The 21,156-nt window shown below is 41.9% G+C and overlaps 3 protein-coding genes across 5 annotated transcripts; 2 read left to right on the top strand and 1 right to left on the bottom strand.

The window, feature by feature from the left end:
• The first annotated feature begins 3,436 nt into the window (after window positions 1-3,436).
• On the top strand, window positions 3,437-4,224 carry LOC125528656. The gene has a single exon (XM_048693096.1). The coding sequence runs from the start codon at window positions 3,437-3,439 to the stop codon at window positions 4,142-4,144; it is 708 nt and encodes a 235-aa protein (XP_048549053.1). The 3' UTR covers window positions 4,145-4,224.
• A 317-nt stretch (window positions 4,225-4,541) lies between these two features.
• LOC125528657 (RNA polymerase sigma factor sigC) lies at window positions 4,542-7,434 on the bottom strand. 3 transcript variants are annotated; one of them, XM_048693098.1, is made up of 7 exons: window positions 7,208-7,433; window positions 6,771-6,943; window positions 6,113-6,688; window positions 5,803-6,030; window positions 5,571-5,711; window positions 5,251-5,451; window positions 4,542-5,049 (listed from the first exon to the last, which is right to left on the bottom strand). In XM_048693098.1, the coding sequence occupies exons 1-7, from the start codon at window positions 7,317-7,319 to the stop codon at window positions 4,768-4,770; spliced, it is 1,713 nt and encodes a 570-aa protein (XP_048549055.1). In that variant the 5' UTR covers window positions 7,320-7,433; the 3' UTR covers window positions 4,542-4,767. The 3 variants fall into 3 exon arrangements, with proteins under 3 accessions (XP_048549055.1, XP_048549054.1, XP_048549056.1); XM_048693097.1 differs by having other exon boundaries at window positions 7,079-7,432; XM_048693099.1 differs by having other exon boundaries at window positions 4,926-5,065; window positions 7,079-7,434.
• Window positions 7,435-17,009: 9,575 nt separating this feature from the next.
• On the top strand, window positions 17,010-17,999 carry LOC125528655 (receptor-like protein kinase 5). Its single transcript, XM_048693095.1, has 2 exons — window positions 17,010-17,784; window positions 17,929-17,999. The coding sequence occupies exons 1-2, from the start codon at window positions 17,010-17,012 to the stop codon at window positions 17,997-17,999; spliced, it is 846 nt and encodes a 281-aa protein (XP_048549052.1).
• Window positions 18,000-21,156: the final 3,157 nt, after the last annotated feature.

Below are 21,156 nucleotides of genomic sequence, written 5' to 3'. Positions count from 1 at the left end.
AGTACAAAGTAAAGGAAATAGGACCACAACTGGTCAGACCCAAGATTATACTAGAACATAAAGGCGCGCGTTGCTGCGCCCTACTATTTGAAGATAAGAAACAATACAATTGAAGATGACATCAACCCTTGATGCCCTCCTCATACTTGCAGTCCATTGAACCCAGTCGAGAGATTGATGCAAATATGCATGGTCACAATCATTTGCTAACAATATGCAAGAGTTAGTTCAGGTGAGTATTTGCTTACATTATCGTTGGAGCAGTTCTAGAGATTGGGGTTATCAGTGGAGCAAAGGGGCTCGAATCAGCGGCAGAACACCTGAACCTGATGCTTTCCACCCAGGAGCTCAGGCCGATCAAAGTTACACTGCAGATGACTGGTAGCAGCTTCTTCACCGGTGCCGCCGCCGCGTCGCTCAATCGCTCAAATGACTCGGAAGACATTCACTCACAAAGCTTCTTCACATTGATATTTTTTTTTAAAAGGAGGATAGACCCCCGTCCTCTGCATCTGAACGATGCATGCGACCATCTTATTAATTATTCACATTGATATGTACTACTTCCTCCGTTTCTAAATGTTTGTGTTTCTAGAGATTTCAATAAGTGACTACATATGGAGCAAAATGAGTGAATCTACACTCTAAAACATGTCTATATATGTTCGTATGTGATAGTCTATTTGAAATATCTAAAAGACAAATATTTAGGAAAGGAGGGAGTATTACGAATTGGTGAAAAAAAGAGATCTTAGAAATTTATTAGAAATCGAGAGAGATCGAGAAATGCATACATCCACTGCGTCATTTGCGATTATGAGACCTACGATGGATCTAATGGTGTGCTGGCGTAATTTGCGATTAGGTGGGATTAGACTTTGGGAGCGGTTACAAGAATACGGGAAGGCGAGCGGTCGGGAACGATCTCTCTCTCTCTTTTTCTGAGGGGTCTCTCTCTCTTTCTTTTCTTTTGAGATGGAAAGGGGTCTTCTCTCGTGCGTGCAAGGCCAGCCAGAAAAGTATGGACCGCGCAGTTTTCTCAGCCCGATTTAGGAGAATGCGTCGAGGACAATCTCGGGAGCAGCAACCCATTAACGTTGGCTGGCTGGGAAGCGCATGGTGTGCCAACCTTAAAAATCCTGGCGGCGTCTAGTGGGACAACGGAGCGATCTAGTGCGTTAATGAGTAAATCTAATGGTTGAGAGTGTCAAGTCGCTGTGAGAAGGCCTAGGTGGCTCTGTTTTACTGTTTTTCAATAGCTCTTCCATAATCTACGAGTAGCTTGCTAGTCAAATTGGTTGAATAAACCCCGAGCAATCGTTTCCAGTCAGTTGCACCCAGAGGCCACAAGCGCTCATGCGTCCACATGCTACAGTGATGGCCATATATGGATTGAAGTAGTAGCCATGTAGATCAACTGCAAGAAATTATGAGTAGATGATCTGTTAAAAACATAGTCATTCTGGCAAATTGCCTAGACTCCCACATGAATTTGGCTCTTCAACTTATGATAAATCCCACTCAACCAATTTCCAAACAAATTTGAATACTCATTGGCAGTACTAAATTGTAAGTAACATGGACCGTGCGCTACATCAAGGTAATAAATGGACATGACATAAATAAATGGTGAATTGTCTCCTTTGCATCACAAAAAACAACATTTTTGCTACAATGCCAATTATGTTTAGCAAGGTTATCTTTGGTGAGAACTACCTCCATATACAAAAACCACATGAAAACTTTGATCTCGGAAGAAACCTTTGTTTTCTAAATATATTTTTGACAAAAAATAGGTCCAGAATCCATAAGATCCGCATACATATACTTCACAATGAAGACATGATCAATGGTTAACCTCCACTAAAACATATGTGACGTCTGGGTTAGATTGATCAACATCAACCTAGAAACCAAATGAATTCACTTAGTCCATTTGTCATCCAGTAAAGCCTAGCGGATGACACCCTAAGGGCCGTCTGACAGAAACCACTTGTGCGTAATGTGTATATGTAGTGTGTGGACTGTGGAGGCTCTCCTACGTACGAGCGTTTGATACATGAGACATTTGGAATAGATATAGACACCAATAGTATATATTTGACGGTTCATACATGAGCCATGTTGATCCATGTTAAGCTGTTGGACGTGTATGAAAGCAGGTTCAGATGTCCGGTACGGTGCTTCCAAGCTTGGGCAGGCCGCAGCTGCAAATAGATTAGTTTAATTAATATACTCTATATTAGTATAAATCTAGTTGGTCTATAAATAGAAATAATACAAATAACAAAGCAATGTGAATGCGAAGAAGACAGCCCAACATACACTAGCGACCGGACACCGAGTAAACCAAAAATCACCTCAACAAGATACACTAGCACGAGAGTGATGTGCAAATTAAAATATTAGCCTATTAGGCCAAAGGTAACTGACTAGGTGTTAATTAATTCACCGGAAAGATTTGGAAAGTGCTAGTCTCCTCTAATCCATATATTAGAAAAAAATACTCAAGCTGACAAGCTTAACCACATTTAATTTGATTTTTTTAAAATCAAAAGCCATAACTTTAAACCAAACATCGGAATTAAGATCTATTTTAACCGTTGGAATCCTCACAATGTGCTCTTTGAAACTAGATTCCGCATGAGTCTAAACCATGGAAATAAAGCCCCTAAAAGGTATGAAAATATGAAACATGGATAATAGAAAGCACACAATCGATGCTAAGTCCCCTAGAAGCTACATGGATGGATCAGCTAGCCTCCCTACTTGGCCTTGTAATCCCTCCACAGCTCCTGCACGCACTTGCCCATAATCTTCACGAAGTCTTCGTCGCTGTACCCGCCCTTGAGCCGATTTGTAGGGCTTCTTTGATTTAAAGGAATTTTATAAGATTTTTGAAGGATTGAAATCCTTAGGATTTTTTTATGTTAGTCCTTTAATTCATATGATTGAATCTCATAGGATTTTTTTATATGAAATCTTTTGTACTATATTTTATAGAAAATCTAACATCCACTCCAACCTTTTTTTACGATTCCTTTGTTTTTCCTGCGTCATCAAACACTCATTGCTAATCTAATAGGATTCAAATGGGCATACAACTTTAACCTTATACTTTTCGTATTACTATGTTCTCAAAATCCTACGAATCAAAGATGCCCTTAGCCGATTTATGGGGTGCTCGTGAGAGCAATACTACAAATGCAGGACAAAGGTGACGAACGCAAGTACGATATGCTGACTGCTAGTAACAGAATAATCAAGAAGGTGATGACAAGTATTTATTGTCACTGTTGAACTAGTTTCAACTAAGGATTCTATCTAGCATTATATTAGTAAAACCTGCCGGCTAGGCCTTAGTGTCACTTGTCAAGGATGTGCCTATAAATTTGAGGCCGGTCGGCCACTCATCCACTCAGACACAAGCTAAATCATGATGAAGCACTTCACGCCAGTGTTGGCTTCCTTACTCGTGGTCGCCGGCCTCGCCACCACGGCTGCCGGCGTGAGGTTCACGGCAATGAACAACGCGTCGACGACCCCCGGCGGGCAGCGCTTCGACGAGGAATACGGCGTGGGGTACGCGGTGCAGGTCATGTCGGAGGCCTCCTTCTTCACCTGGAAAATCTTCAACCAGACGGCGCCCGAGGACCGCCGAGCCGCCATGGACGACCGCGTCAAGCTCGTCGTCAACTTCATAAACACCAACATCCTCGCCTTCGAACGCGACAGCGAGAGCAGCATCACGCTCAACGCGGGCTACGTCAACAACATCACCGGCGACGTGAGGACGCTGGTGACGGGGCTGCTGTACCACGAGGTGACGCACGTGTGGCAATGGGGGCAGCAGGACACGAACCAGACTCACAGTTGGATCTACGAGGGGATGGCCGACTTCGTCCGGCTGCGTGCCGGCTATGCGGCGCCGTACTGGTTGCAGCCTGGGCAGGGGGACAGCTGGGACACGGGCTATGACGTGACGGCGTGGTTCCTGGACTACTGCGACCAGCTGAGGCCGGGGTTCATGGCGGTGCTCAACCAGAGGCTCAAGGACGGCTACAGCGACGACGACTTCCTGCAGATTATGGGCAAGTCCGTGCAGGAGCTGTGGAGGGACTACAAGGCCAAGTACGGCGGCTAGCTGACCCATCAATGTATTGGTGCTTCTGCTTCTAGGGGACTTAACATCGATTGCGTGCTTACTATCATTCATGTTTTGTATTTTCCTACCTTTTAGGGGCTTTATTTCCAAGGTTTAGAGCAAATCCAGTAGATGCCCAATAAGTATAACCTCAAAAATATGTATTGGAACCTTTAATCCCTATAAAAGATTATCTTTTGTTTCTACTTTTTTATTATTTTTTTGCGCATAGAAACACCATTCTAACCCTGTTTCACACCATAATAATTTAAACGTTTGTATTTAGCATGTCATCGGCTACCAACTGATCGATCATTGTCTGTTACAAATGAAAAAGAAAGAAGAAACAATTAAAATGGCCGTCCGGCAGCTAGTTAAACAACCGGACAAAGAAAACTGAAAAATAAAGAACTTCATTATTCATTGTCTATTCACCAACATATAATCAGGTTAAACCCTGTACATGTACCCATCAGCCACCATCAGGACAAGTGTGTCATCCGCTGCGATGTGGTTCAAATATATACAAACTCCTATGGAACTCTATCACAATCTCAGTGAAAATTAGGCCTCATGGCTGAGCTACCTTGTGCCAATCTGCACTAGTAAGGTAGCTAGCAGCTCTAGAATCCGCAGAAGTCCTTGAGCTCACCATGCACATCCTCGTTCCTGAGCTTGGACATGGCCGACTTCTCAATCTTCCTGATCCACTCCTTGGACACGTGGTAAATGCCTCCGATCTGCTCCAGGGACCGGCACCTGCCATCCTCGAGGCCGTGCCGCAGCTTCAGCACACGCCCTTCTCTCGCCGGGAGCCTGTCCAGAACCATGAGCAGCCTCTCCCTCAGCTGCCTCCGGAAGATGGCCTCCTCTGGATCTTCTAGTGATGTGTCTGGGGTCACGTCCTGCAGTTCAAACACCCTTCAGACAGACTTATTCGCCGTTCAAATCGACATACTGTATGAACTAACTGTAGTTTTTGAGATAATTGGGGAGTTGTTAATCTCTTATCTGAAAAATTTATACATTTCCATGGATTCATTGATCATTCATAACTCTGGTTTCTGAATGTGAGAGGGCATTTAGAGGAGGCTAGAGGGCAATACCATGAACTTGGCGTTCTGTCCGGCCCCGACCTCCATGTAGAGTGAAACGACACGACGGGAGCACTTCCGCGCCAATCTAACATTGGCAACCGACGCGCCAATGAAGGTCGCGATCTCCGCGTCTATTGGATTCCTCCCAGTGCTGGATCGAATTGCCCGCTTAGCTTCCCTGACCTTTCGGATGATACAATCCATCCTTGCCTACACTTGCACAATTCCATTGTCAGTTCCATATCATCAACAAAGGTATATGCTTTTCTTTTCTTGCATGAAGCACAAGCTGACACATGTCGAAATAGTTATTGGTTTCAGAGGCATACGGGGAGCTGGATCACTCCAGAATTTTCAGCAAGGAGCGCTAGCATGGGTTTCCTTATCCAGTACTTCACATAGGTTGAGAATTTGCATCCTCTCTGGCTGTCGAACCTCTCAGCGCCATCAAGGACACCCATTTTCCCAGCCTGCATTGTCATTTCCAACAAGGCCGGTTACAAAAGGTTGCTAGTTGTAGGTACAGGAGATAAGGAGAGGTTAAAAGTATAAGCTTGCAACCTGGAGTAGATCCTCGAAAGCTGTTCCCATTCCGGTGTATGTCCTTGCAATGTACTTGACAAGCCACTCGGTGGTCACCAGTAACCTCTCTCTGCAGCAGTAGCCTGCTTGCAGTCTACTCTTCAGGACCGCTTCATCAACTCCAGCTGCTTTGGCCCACTTATCATAGCAGACCTCCTGCCCTTCCTTCACCATGTTCTCCCTGATCTTCTCAAGGTTTGCACATTCCTGGGAACACGCACATTCAGAAAACGTTACAGACGAGGACATGAACAATATGCCAATGAGAATACTGATGTGAGGGGGATACCTTGATAGTCACCAGCAAGTCCGACTGTTCCCGAACTATGCTCCTTCGCCGGCCTGGATAGTTTTTCCACTCAGATATAAATTGACTACTGGTGGACCTGCGTGATTTTCTTGGTTTTTGTGAGGATGCTTTTACACAAACCACAGATACCTTTTCTGATGCTCTAATTCTCTTCAATTTCCTCTCTTGGCTTTTCCCACTTCGAATAATCACCAATTGATCATCGCTTTGCTCATCGAGAGGAGTCACCGGAGCAAATTCAGTATCATTCCAAGGGAGTGCAAAATCTGGTGCATGTGAGGTATGTGTTATGGTGGCACCGGACCTCGACGCGTTAAACCATTTCAGAGCTCCAAGCTGTTCAATATGTACAAGGATATCTCTCTCCAGCAACACCAAATCTTGAGCAGCCAAACTACTCTGTAACACATGGATGTTTTGCATCAACAAGTTATACTGCAAACTGTTGCCACTTGTGTGTGCCCCATTCATCCAAGAAGACATGTCCTCGTAGATCATGTCGAACTGCGCATTCCTGTCAAGAGCACCATCAAGGGATGTTCTTTCGGCATCCACCTGGAATTGACAATGTGCTCATTTTCTGTACCAAAATTCAGAAAACAAAGAGCACATATGTGATTTAATTCAGAGTGTACACCTTTATTTTTGGTGAGCTGCCTGACATGTTCCCTGTTATCTGAAGCAAACCGGATGAAGATGCAGCAGTTCTGGTGATGTCACCCCAGCGCCGGCTAAGATTAGCGTGCCGATTGAGCAAGAGATGCAGGGCCAGAACTCTCAACGATTCAGAGCAAACTGACCTCCCACTCACTGCATCCACCACAGAAAAAAGAAAATTCATATTATGTGTGGCCTACCGAATATCCAAACATGTACTGATAGTGTCATTCAGACAAAGCATCAACGGTCAGGTAACATTCAGAAACTGAAGTCTGGACTACTAACATTTTTCTGTTCTGTTCGCAAAATCACAGCACCTTGTAGATAAGGGGGTGGTTCTTGCACGGGGAAGAAGATAAGATAGGAAAAAACATGCAGATATCTGACAAGACGTCAAGAGACTGGAGCGCTCACGTGGAGGGTGGGGGTTCTTGGGGAGCTGGGCCTGCAGCATCCACGGCGAGGAGGAGGAGGACGACGATGACGGCGAGCAGCAGCACGGGCCGCGCGCCATGGGCAGACCCATGTCGCCGGATAGCTGCGGGCGGCAATGGTGATGGCGCCGCTGGGAGGAAGGGGATAGAGTTGCAGGGGGCCTATCAATCCAGAGGCCTTCCTTTGTGTTCTGGCTGGAGCGGACACTTGCAAAAAAGATTGGATCTTTGAGGGTGAAAGCGAGTTGGGATATTTTTTTCTCTCTCTCATGGGATCTTTGCTATTTCCCGAGGTTATGGACAAGAGCTGAGCCTCAGGAAAAATGATTTATTTTCTCAAAAAATACCGAATATTGTCTTTGGAGGCCGAGCTCCATGGAGCTCGGTTTTGAAAAACTCTAATTTCATCAAATTTTATATTTTCTGCGTCTCAAAAAATTCTGAAAAAAACACAGATATACAGGAAGGCATAACACACATGTGCGTAAAGTTTCAGGGCAAAATATGTTCAAATGAGGGCAGTGCAAAAAAGATAAATTTGGGGCTTTTTTAACACATGATACTATTCATCCTCCTAAGCCATGAATTTGTCTTTTTGTACATATCGCATTTCAATGTTTTTTATCCTAAAATTTTACACACATACACATAACATCATGGTTTACTTGCATAATTTTTTTTAGATTTTGTGGAAACCGAAAAGTTTGAAATTTGATTTGTTTTCAAAAAAAAGGCCTCCATGGAGGCCGACAGCCAAACGTCCGTTCTCAAAAAGTACACGCTTCATAAATAAAGCCACTATCACAGTCATATATTAGGGTTCAAGTGCAACAAAATAAAATAGTCTGCTGAGGCATCAGTACAGACACACTCAAGAAAACATAAAAGAAAGAAGAAAAGACCACCACGGGCCTTGAAAAACAATTTTTTTGTATCGCATAACGAAGGTTCTTTTTGTCTTGCCCGAAAAAATGAATTTAATTCAGTTTCAAGTATCAGTGGAAACATGAATTAGCACATCCTCACTCCCTTCTAAGCATGTCCAAGGTAGCTTTAAAAAAGCATGTCCAAGATTGCATCCACACTCCCTTGTTTTCACATTCCAAAATGATCCATCAATTAGTTCAATTTGTTTTTTCCTTTGGATAAAAGATCTATAAATTACATACAGTTACTCTGCTTTGCTAAAACTTAAGTGGTTGTTCTTCACTATTAGCCAGCCGGTTTATGGGACTCTAGATCTTACACGGATATTAGTGTGGGTTTGAAAAATAAAATAAAAGGAACACTAGACATATGGAGTTTGGACACAAGGCGGTTGCTAATCCTATGTACCTAGAGAGTTGATCCCCTGTAACTCTAATTCTCTTAACATGCAACTATGCCACCATACAATGCCCCATGCATGACCTAACGACTTGACCCCCACAAACTTCAATTGTCTTAACATGCAAATATGTCACCTAATCATGCCACTATGCATGCGAAAACACCCACATTGGAATGAACCATGCATACTGCCTCCTCCGTCTCGGTTTATTAGCCTCCCTCTAATTTTGCGTTAAACTTTGACCATTTATTTAACTATCAAAATATAAAATATGTGTGAAATAAGTATAGAGTTGAATTTGTACTCGAAAGAGGTTTCCAATGATATAGTTTTTGTTACATATAATTTATATTTTATTAGTTACATCTATGATTAAACTTCAACCAAAAATAAAAGGGGGTCTGATAAACCAGGACAAATGGAGTACTCATATTAAATATTCTACATCTATAGAATAAACAAATATAATAGTAAATTATATGTTAGTTTCAATTCACATATTGTTTGTCTAAATGCTCATGTTTCATACAAACAAATCCCAATGAAATAACTTCAACCAACTCCCACAGTAACGCGCGAGGTATCATCTCTAGTATAGCTAGCGTTTCATTTGTGTAATAAATGAAAAGATCAAAAATGCATCAGTGAACCTAACTAGGTGCGCACGCACCTGAATTGGAAAAAAATAACTAAACATAAGAAAAATAGTCAAATATTTTTTAAATTGTTTGGCAACATACATGGATAAATTATTTATGTCGTATTCCGAGCAAATTACAACAAAATACATACTATATAAATGCTACTATTCACTTTTTTGTAGTTGTTTTTTCGCTCAGAATACGAAATAACTCGTTTGTCCCGAAACTTTAAACATATAAACACTAAAATTCGATCGATACACAAGTGTGATTTGCTTACCACACCAATGCTTTTGTGGATTGATGCCACTAGTGAAGTTATGGACCTCGGTCCATTATTCCTCATAATCACAACCTCGAGCACTTTATCTTCCATTCTTGTATAATATGAACTTTTGCTTTCATTGCTTACAAAAATCATTTCCAACCACAAGATATATGAATACTTGTAACTAGCAAAGCTAGCTAGCTAGCTAGTGAGATTGATAACCTCACTAGAAGTGTTGGGGGCCAACTGAAGTGTCTTAGTTGTGTGCATGTACTGATCATTGGCCGGTAGAAGAACTCCACGAATTGATACCTTGGTTCACAACTTAGGGGAAAACTTGCTCCTTGTTGTAAAAGAGGTAAATACACTGGGAGTCATAGAACTTGCGTGTGGCGGTCAGTTTAGTGCAAAAACTTGTAAAATACGTGTTTCTGGTCCACGAACTTGCACGGAGGTGCAAATACGGTCACATTTTGCGTACACGGGGTGTATCCGTTGCCTGCGTGGCACGCCAGCATGTCCGGGTCCCACAGTCAGCCAATTAACAGTTCTTGCATCGTAGATTTGCAGAAAAGCCCTCAGCTTATCCTTTTTAGCAACATTGTGCCATGTTTACAGTGCTCCCTACATGCGACTGTCGCCAATGTACAAACCAACGTAATTATAATGCTATATACTTACATTTCTAAGTATATAATGACGCCGATGTACTTAATTACGTAAGTATATACGGCCTCAGTCCACCAGTACGCACTACTACCTTCGTTCTGATTTACTGGTCCTCAAGTATTTTGTGCTAATTTTTAACCATAAATTTAGTTAATGAAATGTTAATATATGTCACAAAAAATAGTATCATTGGAAACTATGTTCAAATATGAATCCAATGATATAATTTGTGATTGCATGCATTAACATTTTGTCAGTTAAATAAAAAAGGACCAACAAACCAGGACGGAGATAGTACAATACTATATAGCCAAACAATATTCTTATAGATGTTTAGCATTTTTGAAATACATATATTTTTCATATATGTTTTGATGTCTACTTTTACGTACACACTGTACATTTTTGTATACAACAGAAACAATTTTATACACCTTTCATATTTTCCAAATACATGATTAACAGTTTTAAAAATATATGTTTTGATGTTTTCTTTCATACACGCTATCCTTTTAGATAAACATCTAAAAACATTTTTATACATGTTTAATATTTTTTAAACATATGATTACCATTTTTTCAAATAAAAATTTAAAAAAATCCAAATACATGTTAAACATTTCTTTGGAAGGTAGGAAGTATTTTTTAAAGTATGCAAACATTTTTGTACATTTTATAAAAATCTTAAAAATTCATGAGCATTGTTTTTTAAATGCGTAAAATTTTAAAGTGTAATGTATGTTTTTTAACACAAATATTTTTTACAATGTTTAAATGTTACATTAAATGTGACGTACTTTTTTTCTAACACATGAACCTTTTTTTAAATGTCAAAAACACTATTATATGAGTTATTTTCTTATACATAGAACTACAGAAATAACAACATAAATAATGTTTATCTCTTTATCAGGAAATCCTTTTGCCGTCGTAGCATAGTGTTTAGCTTAGTCACCTATGAGCACGAGGTCACAGGTTCAGTTAGATTGATTTCTTTTTTATTTTTTTGTCCGAGAATATAAGTTATAGTCGTGCTATCTAGTCTTCTATCATTACCTGTCTGGTGGCTGTGTGTTCGAATGCAACCAGAGCAAATGTTTTATTTTATTTTATTTGAGGGGCTCGGTACGTGAATAAAAAAAGCCGATGCTTTTTCTGCAAATCTACCATGTGAAAACTGTTACAGTGGCTGACAAGGGGTCCTCGCCAAGCTGGCCTGGCACGCAGGCAAGATACGTCCGCATACGTGAAATGTAACCGTATTTGCACCTTTATGCAAGTTTATGGACTAAAAACATGTATTTTGTAAGTTTGTGCACCAAATTGACCACTATGTGCAAGTTCTGTGACTTTTAGTGTATTTATCTCGTTGTAAAACAACAACATTTTCATCTAATATGCATAAATACTAGCTGGGGACATGATGAAGTATGGATCAAGCAATTGAAAAAAACTAGACATATTTGATGCAAGTTAAACTGAATTATGTTGCTTCAGGACCAAGTGCAAAGTATGCGTGCGACACCAGCTAACTATTGAACCCATGAAGATGAAAGATATATTTGGACATGAAATAATCGGTGAATGACAAATGCAAAAATTGAAGGACAAACTCTCAAAGATATTTTTTATATTATAGGATCTTATATTTATTGTGCTCATAATTATCCCTTCTATTTATACTAAAGCCTAAAAAGGATAACATGCACTCTAGAAACCTCTCTCAATTTTAGAGTTCTTTGCCATGATATTGAGAGACTAAATATATATACACAAACACATACATTGCAATTCATCTAAGTGGTCCAAATTAATTTGTGCCACATACACTTTGTTTATTTTTTGTTTTTGTGCCAATATATTGCAAACTTAACTAAGTATCCCTAAGAGTGTGTCTTGAAAGCGAAACACTAATGTCACTTTGTTCGCAATATATGTAGTTCCATTGTCAGAGAACTCTATTTATACTAAAACCTAAAATATTGTATCTTGATAATTAGTTCCATTGTTACATTGTTAAGCAATGATAGAAATAGTGGTACTTAATATTATATGTCGAGAAAATGAGTTATAATTGTTAGGAAATAAAAATATTTAGTATAAATAAATTGTGGCCATTGTCTTTGCCCCACACATCTTCGAGCCCTATACCCCAGGGGCAGAGGAGAAGGTTTCGGGATTTCATATCCGATGCTTGTTCTATTGTTTAGGCTAGAAGCGCTGCGTAGTTTGCACCTCCTAGATGAGAAGACTGGGCCATAGTAGCCTTGGCTTCCGTTATTACTTGCGTCGAGAGAAGAGGTGAGCCGTGTGAAACTTGGAGGATAATGAAATTCGATGAGTTCTTGAGCAGAAATACAAAATTACTCTGTATATACCATTAAGATTTTTATAATTTATAAACTAACTAATAGTAAATCTTAGAGAAACCACTTTTGGTGTTTTAATGATATAATTTTTTTGGATGAAGTAAAAAAATTTAACATCTTAAACCTAAAATTTTATTTGGATGGGATCTAACTAAGATAAACCAAACTCATTGAACCCAGTTGCTGACCGCTCACAAGAAACAAGGTAAACTCTGTCTTCTGATAAAAACTTGTTTATTTTTTGATGCAATTATCATGGTACTTGTGTGTATACGCGCCCGATTTTGAGAAACGAACCCGTAGCATGGCAAATTCATAGGCGTTCATCCTTGAAAATTGTTGAAACTTTTGTTTATTTTTCAGTTATGTACTCCCTCCGTTTCTTTATAAAAGGTGTATTGTTTTTTTTGATGAAATTCTAGAATGTAAGATGTATTTCTTCTAATTCCTCATAATTCCTTTGTTAGCCCTCCAGAAAAAAGAAACTATCTTTCTCCTGATTGTCTGTATCTCTCCTTGTAGCAAAAGAAGGGAAGCATCTCTGTGTCAATTGCATGTATCTCTTACTTTACTGGACTAACTGGTTACTTGCCACTAACAAATTTGCCAAGGTAATTTCGTCCTAACATGTCTATAATTATGTCCCTTGTCACCGTGCCAAAAATAATACACCTTACATAAAGGAACGGAGGGAGTACATAGTAGTTTTGATTTCAACATTTGTATTCTATTTTTTTATCCATCTGACAAATTGCAGTAATTTTGTACTCCATCCGATCCATATTAATTTTCTCTCAAACGGATGTATCTAGACGTATTTCAGTGTTAGATACATCCGTTTGAGCAACAAGTAATATGGATCGGAGGGAGTACTATATTCTGCAAATATCATCACAATATAGTGTACATGTCCGCTCTTTTCTTATTTCTGGATTTATATGCGCGCAAGTCCATTTCCCCAAAGTCCACACGTGATCCACATTCGAGCTCTTGATCCTCATCTAGAAATTTGAGAAATTTGGTTTGTTCCTAACCACCACTGGTGACACGTCCAGATTTGTGCTGGTACTTGTACAAGCCCAACCAAGGATGGGATTTTCACACATTGATCCAAATGTTTTGTGCTCCAGTGATTGATCTTTACAATGGTATCCCTCCTAACTGGTATTTAAACTTCTCTGGATGTTTAAATATGAGTTGAGTACGTAAAACCATTTTCATTGTTGTACCAACTACCATTAAAACAACTTGTACTTGCTTTCTGATTATATTGGGTGGTCCCCGCAAAAAAAGTTGTGGGGCCAATGGACACAACTTTTTTCCATTTATTTGTGTAAATAATTTATTGTAGTGGACCTCTTGATGATATATGGGATGCTATTAAGTTTGCATTTCTCATGATCAGTTGTGACAACAGAATAATCACCCCTACTCATCTGAATGATGTTGCCCAAACATGTCGTTCATCATTCAATGGTCCATTTTTATCTAATGTCCGGTTAGTTAGTATTTTTTGGGATTATGTGAAAATCCCATCTCCTTTTGAGTTTAAATAATTGCGTGTTTTGTGCCATGATGTCCTTGAGCATTGGAGGATCAACATCTTACAAATAGTCCACCTGAAGTAGTATTCGAACCCTGGGGTGTAAAAATTCCAAAGATTCCAGAAGAAATAGCAAAGTTACGGTGCTTGGTGACACTTGAGATTCATGATATATACTACCAAAGTTGTACAATGCCAAATGAAATAGGAGGCATCGAACTATGGAAGCATTGAAAGTGCTCAAAGGTACTGGTGTGTCTCGTCAGTCAACCAACTTTCTCGGGCCACTTGGTGAACTAACAAACCTGCGGAAGCTAGGGATACATGTTCGCAACTATGAGATACCATCCGCCAGCCAAGTCAAAGCAAATCTTGGTTGTCTATCCATTCTTGTGTGGTTTGAGGAACATGACAAACTCTTGGACGGATTAAGCCTCCTGGTTCAATGTACTCCCGCCGTTTCTAAATATCAGCCTTAGTAGAGATTCAATATGGATTACATATGGATGTATACAGACATATTTCAGAGTGTAAATTTACTCATTTTACTCCGTATGAATATCTAGAAGGGCTTATATTTAGGAATGGAGAGAGTATCCTTCAGGGACTTGTCACTCTCAAAGGTTCCGTCCAAAATGGATGGGCCCACTTGTCAACCTCCATAAATTGAACCTCCATATAGCAAGGGTCTGTCACGAAGATGTGAAAACCCTGGGTCGCCTTCCCGCCTTCCCTGTATGCGCCATATGTATTTGGGTCCACGACTAAACCATATGAAGGCTTTCCGGTATTTAGCTTGAGGTTAGGCTATTCTTGCTGCCAACAACAATTGTTGGTTCATAAATGTGTCTCGATCCAGGTTTGGCATGGTAACATTGATTTTTGTGATGCCTTGCCTTCAGATTCAACGCAACTTCTTTTTTGTAGGAGTGCTTTTGCATTGATTCAGAGAAACAAATAAAATATCAGTGTTCTTGCTTGTTGAGATGCTACTGGTGTCACAAAGCTGCACGGTACGATATACCATGGTACTGGTTACTAAAGAAGACTTGCGTCTGGCTTGGGCAGGATGGTCGCCAATGCATCTGTCGAAACAGGTTTCGTTCAGCTTTATAGATAAAGCTCAAACGGCCGAACCGATACAAAGTTATGAAAAGATCCTCATATAAACAGGTCATAAGAAAAATGGCAACCAAGCAAGTAGCACAAACACGAAATCAGGTATACACCTAACCTATATCTATATCTATACCTACTAGTATTAAAGGAAATAGGTATAGGTATTAGGTATTTACTATTAAAGGGAATAGGTATTGTTGGTTTGGATTAGTCCGTTTTGTTTGGTTTGAGTGCACGATAAAGTTTGTAATGTTGGCTCGTACATAGGCTAAGCGATCTGAGCCAGGTACTTGTACATTAATGGGTCTTTTATGGTCTTTCATAGAGACCACGAAAAGTAATTGGGTCAAAATAAATCAACATTGTGGGAATTGATCACAGGACCTCCTATCTGGGTCTTCGGTGTAACAACCAATGACCTATGCGCCATTCATATTTACTAATCCCAACTCGCTCTAAATATACGAGTGATAGTCCTCGTGTTTAGAGCGAGCTAACTAAGCGAATAAGCTAATTAAATGAAGGATTGTGGGCTTAAATAAAATATTTAAACGGATGTGGCTAATTGAAGAAAAGATTATGGGTAAGCTGGTGGAATAACTAAAAGAAAGATTGTGGTCTTAATAAATCAAATATTCAAATAGATGATGTTAATTAAAGAAAGAAATTGAGATAAAAAGGTAGGATAATTAAAAAGAAAGATCTGCAGACTTCAATGTGTTGGTGCTATTAAATTAGATTTGATTTCGGACTGAAACGTGTAAGGACGTCATGGTAATTAAAGAAAAAATTATATTTAAACAGAATCAGTGGGAGATTATACCCGGCAAAGAAAATAGAACACGGCCGCCGTGCGCCCCTGCCCGCGAGATTGGAATTTTGAGAGGCGATGCGGCAGTTCTCTGCCTGCGTGGGATGGTCCTCATGGATCCCTCTGTATTTTCGTGCGAGCGATCAAGCCGACTAACAATTCTCGTATTGGGCTGGGAGGAAGCAAAGATAATGAACCATCGGGTGGGGAGGGAGAAAACAGAAGTGCGTTGTTCCAGTTTTGGGCTAAATGCGTGCACCCATCAGATTTTTTGTTAGTTTTTTCGTTTTGCTCACACACGCACATATTATACACTTTATATACCTTTTTTTTTTGCAAAAAAAGGTATTCAACTGAATACCTATGAATTGAAGTGGGCCCACCCCTGTCGCCGTCGAGCCTGAAAAAAAAGACTAGGGTTTTCACCATAAGCCCTGGCATCATGAGGTGCTTCGGTGCACGAGTGTGGGCTTGGCCCTTGATGTATGGTTTTCGTCTGGTTTCCCACTAATTAACCGCTAATCTCTTTCATCCTGTTAGGATTTAATTATTAGAGATAATCCTTGTTGTAAATAACAGCATGCACGGGATCCTCTCAAGGCAACCGCCGCCTCGTTTGTGGGGAAACCTCTCCAGGCAACCGTCGCATCCGCTCCTCGCATCCTCTCGAACAGGCGCATCTTCTCATAAGCGCCGGTTCCCCTTGTATAAATATGTGATCATCAATGGAATAAGATACTTCGATCAAATCATTCTTTCACACGTCCCACTCACAGCTTGTAGCTTGGCATCTGTATTTGAATGCGGTTGCGTTGGGTCTACGGTCGATGATTAGTGCCCCACAACGACTCGCGTGAACATGAACCGGCAAAATCCCACAACGACTCGTGTGAACTATGCAGTACGCACGGTTTGACACCGACACCTCATTTCTAAGCTTCCAAGCAAACACGGCGCAGAGGCGGAGCACAAATACCCCTCTGCCCGCGTCCACCGGGTAGCACAACGCACGAAAGCTCCACAAACCCAAAAATGGCGCCCCTTCTCCTCGTGCTGCTGCTGCTCGTCCACCGCGCTGCCGCCGCCGACGAGAGACAGCTTCTCATCCAGATCAAGCGCGCGTGGAGCGACCCGCCGGTGCTCGCGGCATGGAGCACTTCGGGCTCGGGGGACCACTGCGCCTGGCCCTACGTGACCTGCGACACATCGTCCGGCCGCGTCACGAGCCTCTCCCTCGCCAACATCAACATCACCGCCCCGTTCCCGGATGCCATCGGTGGCCTCTACGGCCTCACCAGCCTCAACCTCTCAAACAACAACATCACCGGCGCCTTCCCGACCAGCGTGTACCGTTGCGCTTCGCTGCGGCACCTCGATCTGCGGAATCTGGCTATATATGCAAACAACCTCACGGGAGAGGTCGTCGATGATGGTCCTTTCGGCGCGGTGAATTTGGTGAAGATGGACCTGTCCGAGAATCACAGGCTTAGTGGGCCGATTCCGGAAGCCTTCGGTCACTTGCCAAAGCTTGAAAGGTTGAGCTTGTTCCTCAACCACTTCTCCGGTGAGATACCGGCAAGCATCAGCCGGCTGCCTTCTTTGGTGACTCTGCAATTGTTCGGCAATTGTCTCAACGGCACGCTCCCTCGGGATCTCGGCAAGAAGTCACCTGAGTTGGTCTATGTTGAAGTTGACGACAACGAGATCACTGGCGCAATACCGGAGGGGCTTTGCACCAACGGCATGCTCCAGTCGCTCACCGCCAGGAACAACAGATTGAACGGCTCCATCCCGGAAGCCCTTGCCGGTTGCCCCACGCTTAACAACCTTATGCTCGACAACAACCAGCTCTCTGGCGAGATACCGGAGGGTTTGTGCGACAACGGCAAGTTGGAGTATCTCAGTGTTGGGCAAAACCGCTTGAACGGCTCCATCCCGGCAGACCTCGCAGGTTGCAGCACGCTCAAGCGACTGATACTTCGCGACAACAAGCTTACTGGGAAGGTGCCTTTTTTCTTCTAGACAGAATGGTTCATAGTGTGCTAAAAGGAGAAAAGCAATTCTCCCATGCATGGGAGGTCCCGTGCATGGCTCAACCGTTGGATATAGATGGAGATTTGGATGCATGCAGACCTAGTTGTATTTCATCCCTTAATGAACCCACCCTCTCCCATGCAGCACCCTAGACCCATGCTTTTTCATGTGATTTCAAAGTTTGAAATTATTTTATCTTATGAACCGAAATCCCGATTTCACTTTCGTTTGCATATTTATGTTCCTGGTGACGAGGACTTTTAAAAAGATCATTCTTTAATATATTTTTGATAATTTTTGAAACATGATAAAACCTTACGAAATATGGTGAAATTCCATGAAACATGGTGTAAAATTCTATGATATAGTCTGCGGAACTCATTTCATATCAATTTGTTTCTATTAAGAACATCGTATACAGTTTTGTAATTTGATGGGCTTTATATTCTATAGTTGCACCAAGTTACAAAATTCTTTTAAAAAATTAAAATTATTTTAAAAAATAAAATTCTTTTAAAAATTATGGAAATATATCCATGATTGATCTTGTTTAAAAGATCTCCTTTTCAGGACCCCAAATATGCAAACAAACAAGAAATCAAAATTTTCATTCAAAAGCTAGATGGTATTAAAATTTCAGACTCTGACTTAAAATGCATGAGTAAATATGAGAAGGGGAACAATCAGGTAGGGTCATAGGATGGAGTAACTACAAGTCATAGCCCCATAGGTAGTATGGTGGGACACTAGCATGCACGGGAGATCCCGTGCATGGTAGAAAAACCATTCTCGTGCTAAAAGTGTATGTGAGAGACAAATTTATAGTTCTATAGTTTCCATATTATATGATCAAAATAACATGATTATGGAGCCACTGAAAAACGGGCAAGTCTTTTACCTTGTTTCAAAAAACAAAATATGATATCACTTACCACTCGCCGGGAGGCAGGGGAACCTTGCAGTCCTGAAAGAATAATCCACTTTACTGTGTGATACACAGAGCGTCAAACCAGGAGTCTAATAATACTTGGTGGGTAGGTGGATACACACATTGCATCCAACCAACGGTTGGGTTTGCAATACTATGTTGCACGCCGCATTGCATCCACGATTGGGGCGTGCTTCATGGTCTGGATGAGAAGTCAGAAGCTGCCTCTACTCGTTGGCCGGGTGATGCTGGTGCACAAGCAGCAGGAGGAGGATGGTGAGGCTGCCATTTCTCTGTCTGTGCATGCAACCACTGCCTTCATATATTGGCAGGTAGAAACGTAAAAGGCAATTCCAATAAGGCAATGATGGATTGAACAGCCAATAGAAGAAGTGAACAAGACGGCAACTGAAGAGAAACTGCTAGCAGAAGAAGAGAAGAATGCGATGGAAGTAAAATAATAATAATCTCCACTACTATTAAACAATCAAATAAGAACTTTCTTATCTCCATATCCACTACTATTAAACAATCAAACAAAAACTTTCTTAGATGCACCTCGTAATTAGTCCCACAACATCGCACAAACCAATCAGCACCACACGATTAGGCCCACAAGTCTAAATCTAACCGCCATCATTGACTTAATATCTTTCTGATGTGCACTTAGCAATTTCCAATGACTGACCGTACTCCACCACGAGAGGAGTACTCGAACTACCAGTCTTACGCCCCTGCAATCCCGCATCCCCTACAATCATGGAAGGCAATCGTCCAAATCCTGAAATCACGCAAATGATTTCCTTCTATGCATCATATCCTGCCTCCTGCCACTTCTAAACTAAAACACACGCACAATAAGCCTCGTCGTGGATCATGTAAAAATTGCAGGCGCTACAATCAGGGGCCCCAGCTGCCGTCCTTGGGAGCGGCTCGCCGCCCGGCGCTCCTCCACTCGGCCGCCGCCTAACGCACACCAGCCCCTCCTTAAGCGCGGAGTCTGCGACTGCTAGGCCATGCGGGAGTGCAGGTGACGCGGCTCGAGGCGATCAGGATGCGGGATCCAGGTGTCAGCGGTGCATCTCGCCAGATCAGTGGATGGCGCTGGCGGCGACAGCGAGGCGACATGGAGGAGCTCGGGGAGGACGCCAGCGCTTCTGTCCGTGCTGGGAATACGCGGAGGCGACCAGATCTGGGGCGGCGGCGACGGTTGCAGACGACTTCGGTGGCGGCGTGATGCCTCCTGTACGGCTGCATCGGTGGTTAGAGAATGAAGGAGGAGGAGAGAAAAGAAAAGAGGAGGGCGTGGTGGCGTGGCGTTTTGGTCGCCGGCGGCGGAGGAAGACCCGTGTTTTACCTTCGATAGATTGTGAGGCCCAAGAAGTTTCAATGAAAGGAGATAGCGTTCCTGCACATCACCAGAACCATAAAGGTAAACATTCATTTATGCATTTCCTCATTATTCTGTTTCCTGGCAATTTTTTACATATTGTTACGAACCATTATAGAATTAGCTAATTAGTAGATCATGCCTTTACAGTTCGCTGGATATATAAGTTAACATATCCATTACAGTGGGGAGCACAAGCTTTTGATGCTGGTACTGGTCACTACTTTTTTTTCTTGCTCTTTTGGAGGTACTGTGAATAAATGATGATAATTAGGAGGTACAGATCATTGCTAGATCAGAATATTGGATGACATGCAAGCATCTTCCTTCATTTGTTTGTGTGCTCTACTGTGGGGGTAGTATTTTGCTGGCAGCCCATTTGGAATCGCTAATGGATCGTCTGTATCTATGTAACTAAATGGGCGTTCGTTTTTACTCGACATTTGTGTTCAGGACCATAAGATTAACAAACCATGGTGCTATTATTTTAAATTTAGGCCATGCCTCCTTCAGTCTGCACTTCACATTGTTGTAGTATATGTAAACACTGTTTCTAAGTGCCAAGCTAGATAAATGTATCTATACCAACTTTGTTGTCGCACTATTTTGTTGCTTAGGGCATTTCCAGCCGTTCGGCCCCCCAGGGCGCCTAAATAGAGCGGCCTGGGGGCGTGCCGGCGCTAGTTCGGCCCCTGGGGGCGACCTAGCGCCCAGTCACGCCCCCACGCGCCGGCCCCAGGATGCAGGAAATTTAAACTTGGTCGTTCCCGCTCACAAAAGACGCCGCAAATCCGGCGATCGGACGTAGTCTGGCGTTACAAAAAACG

This window comes from Triticum urartu, unplaced genomic scaffold (assembly GCF_003073215.2).
Source record: "Triticum urartu cultivar G1812 unplaced genomic scaffold, Tu2.1 TuUngrouped_contig_5018, whole genome shotgun sequence".
Taxonomy (NCBI): Eukaryota; Viridiplantae; Streptophyta; class Magnoliopsida; order Poales; family Poaceae; genus Triticum; species Triticum urartu.
Note: the sequence above shows the minus strand (reverse complement) of the source record. Positions and strands in the feature narration are given on the sequence as shown.

Excerpts from the sequence above, each read along its gene's own strand:
- LOC125528656 (XM_048693096.1), top strand. The coding sequence starts at position 3,437 with ATGATGAAGCACTTCACGCCAGTGTTGGCTTCCTTACTCGTGGTCGCC.
- LOC125528657 (XM_048693097.1), bottom strand. The coding sequence starts at position 7,319 with ATGGGTCTGCCCATGGCGCGCGGCCCGTGCTGCTGCTCGCCGTCATCG. Across the intron at positions 5,452-5,570 it reads CTGGAGTGATCCAGCTCCCC|GCAAGGATGGATTGTATCAT; the intron begins GTATGCCTCTGA and ends GTGCAAGTGTAG. Across the intron at positions 5,050-5,250 it reads GACAGAACGCCAAGTTCATG|GACGTGACCCCAGACACATC; the intron begins GTATTGCCCTCT and ends TTTGAACTGCAG.
- LOC125528655 (XM_048693095.1), top strand. The coding sequence starts at position 17,010 with ATGGCGCCCCTTCTCCTCGTGCTGCTGCTGCTCGTCCACCGCGCTGCC. Across the intron at positions 17,785-17,928 it reads CATCCCGGAAGCCCTTGCCG|GTTGCAGCACGCTCAAGCGA; the intron begins GTTGCCCCACGC and ends CAGACCTCGCAG.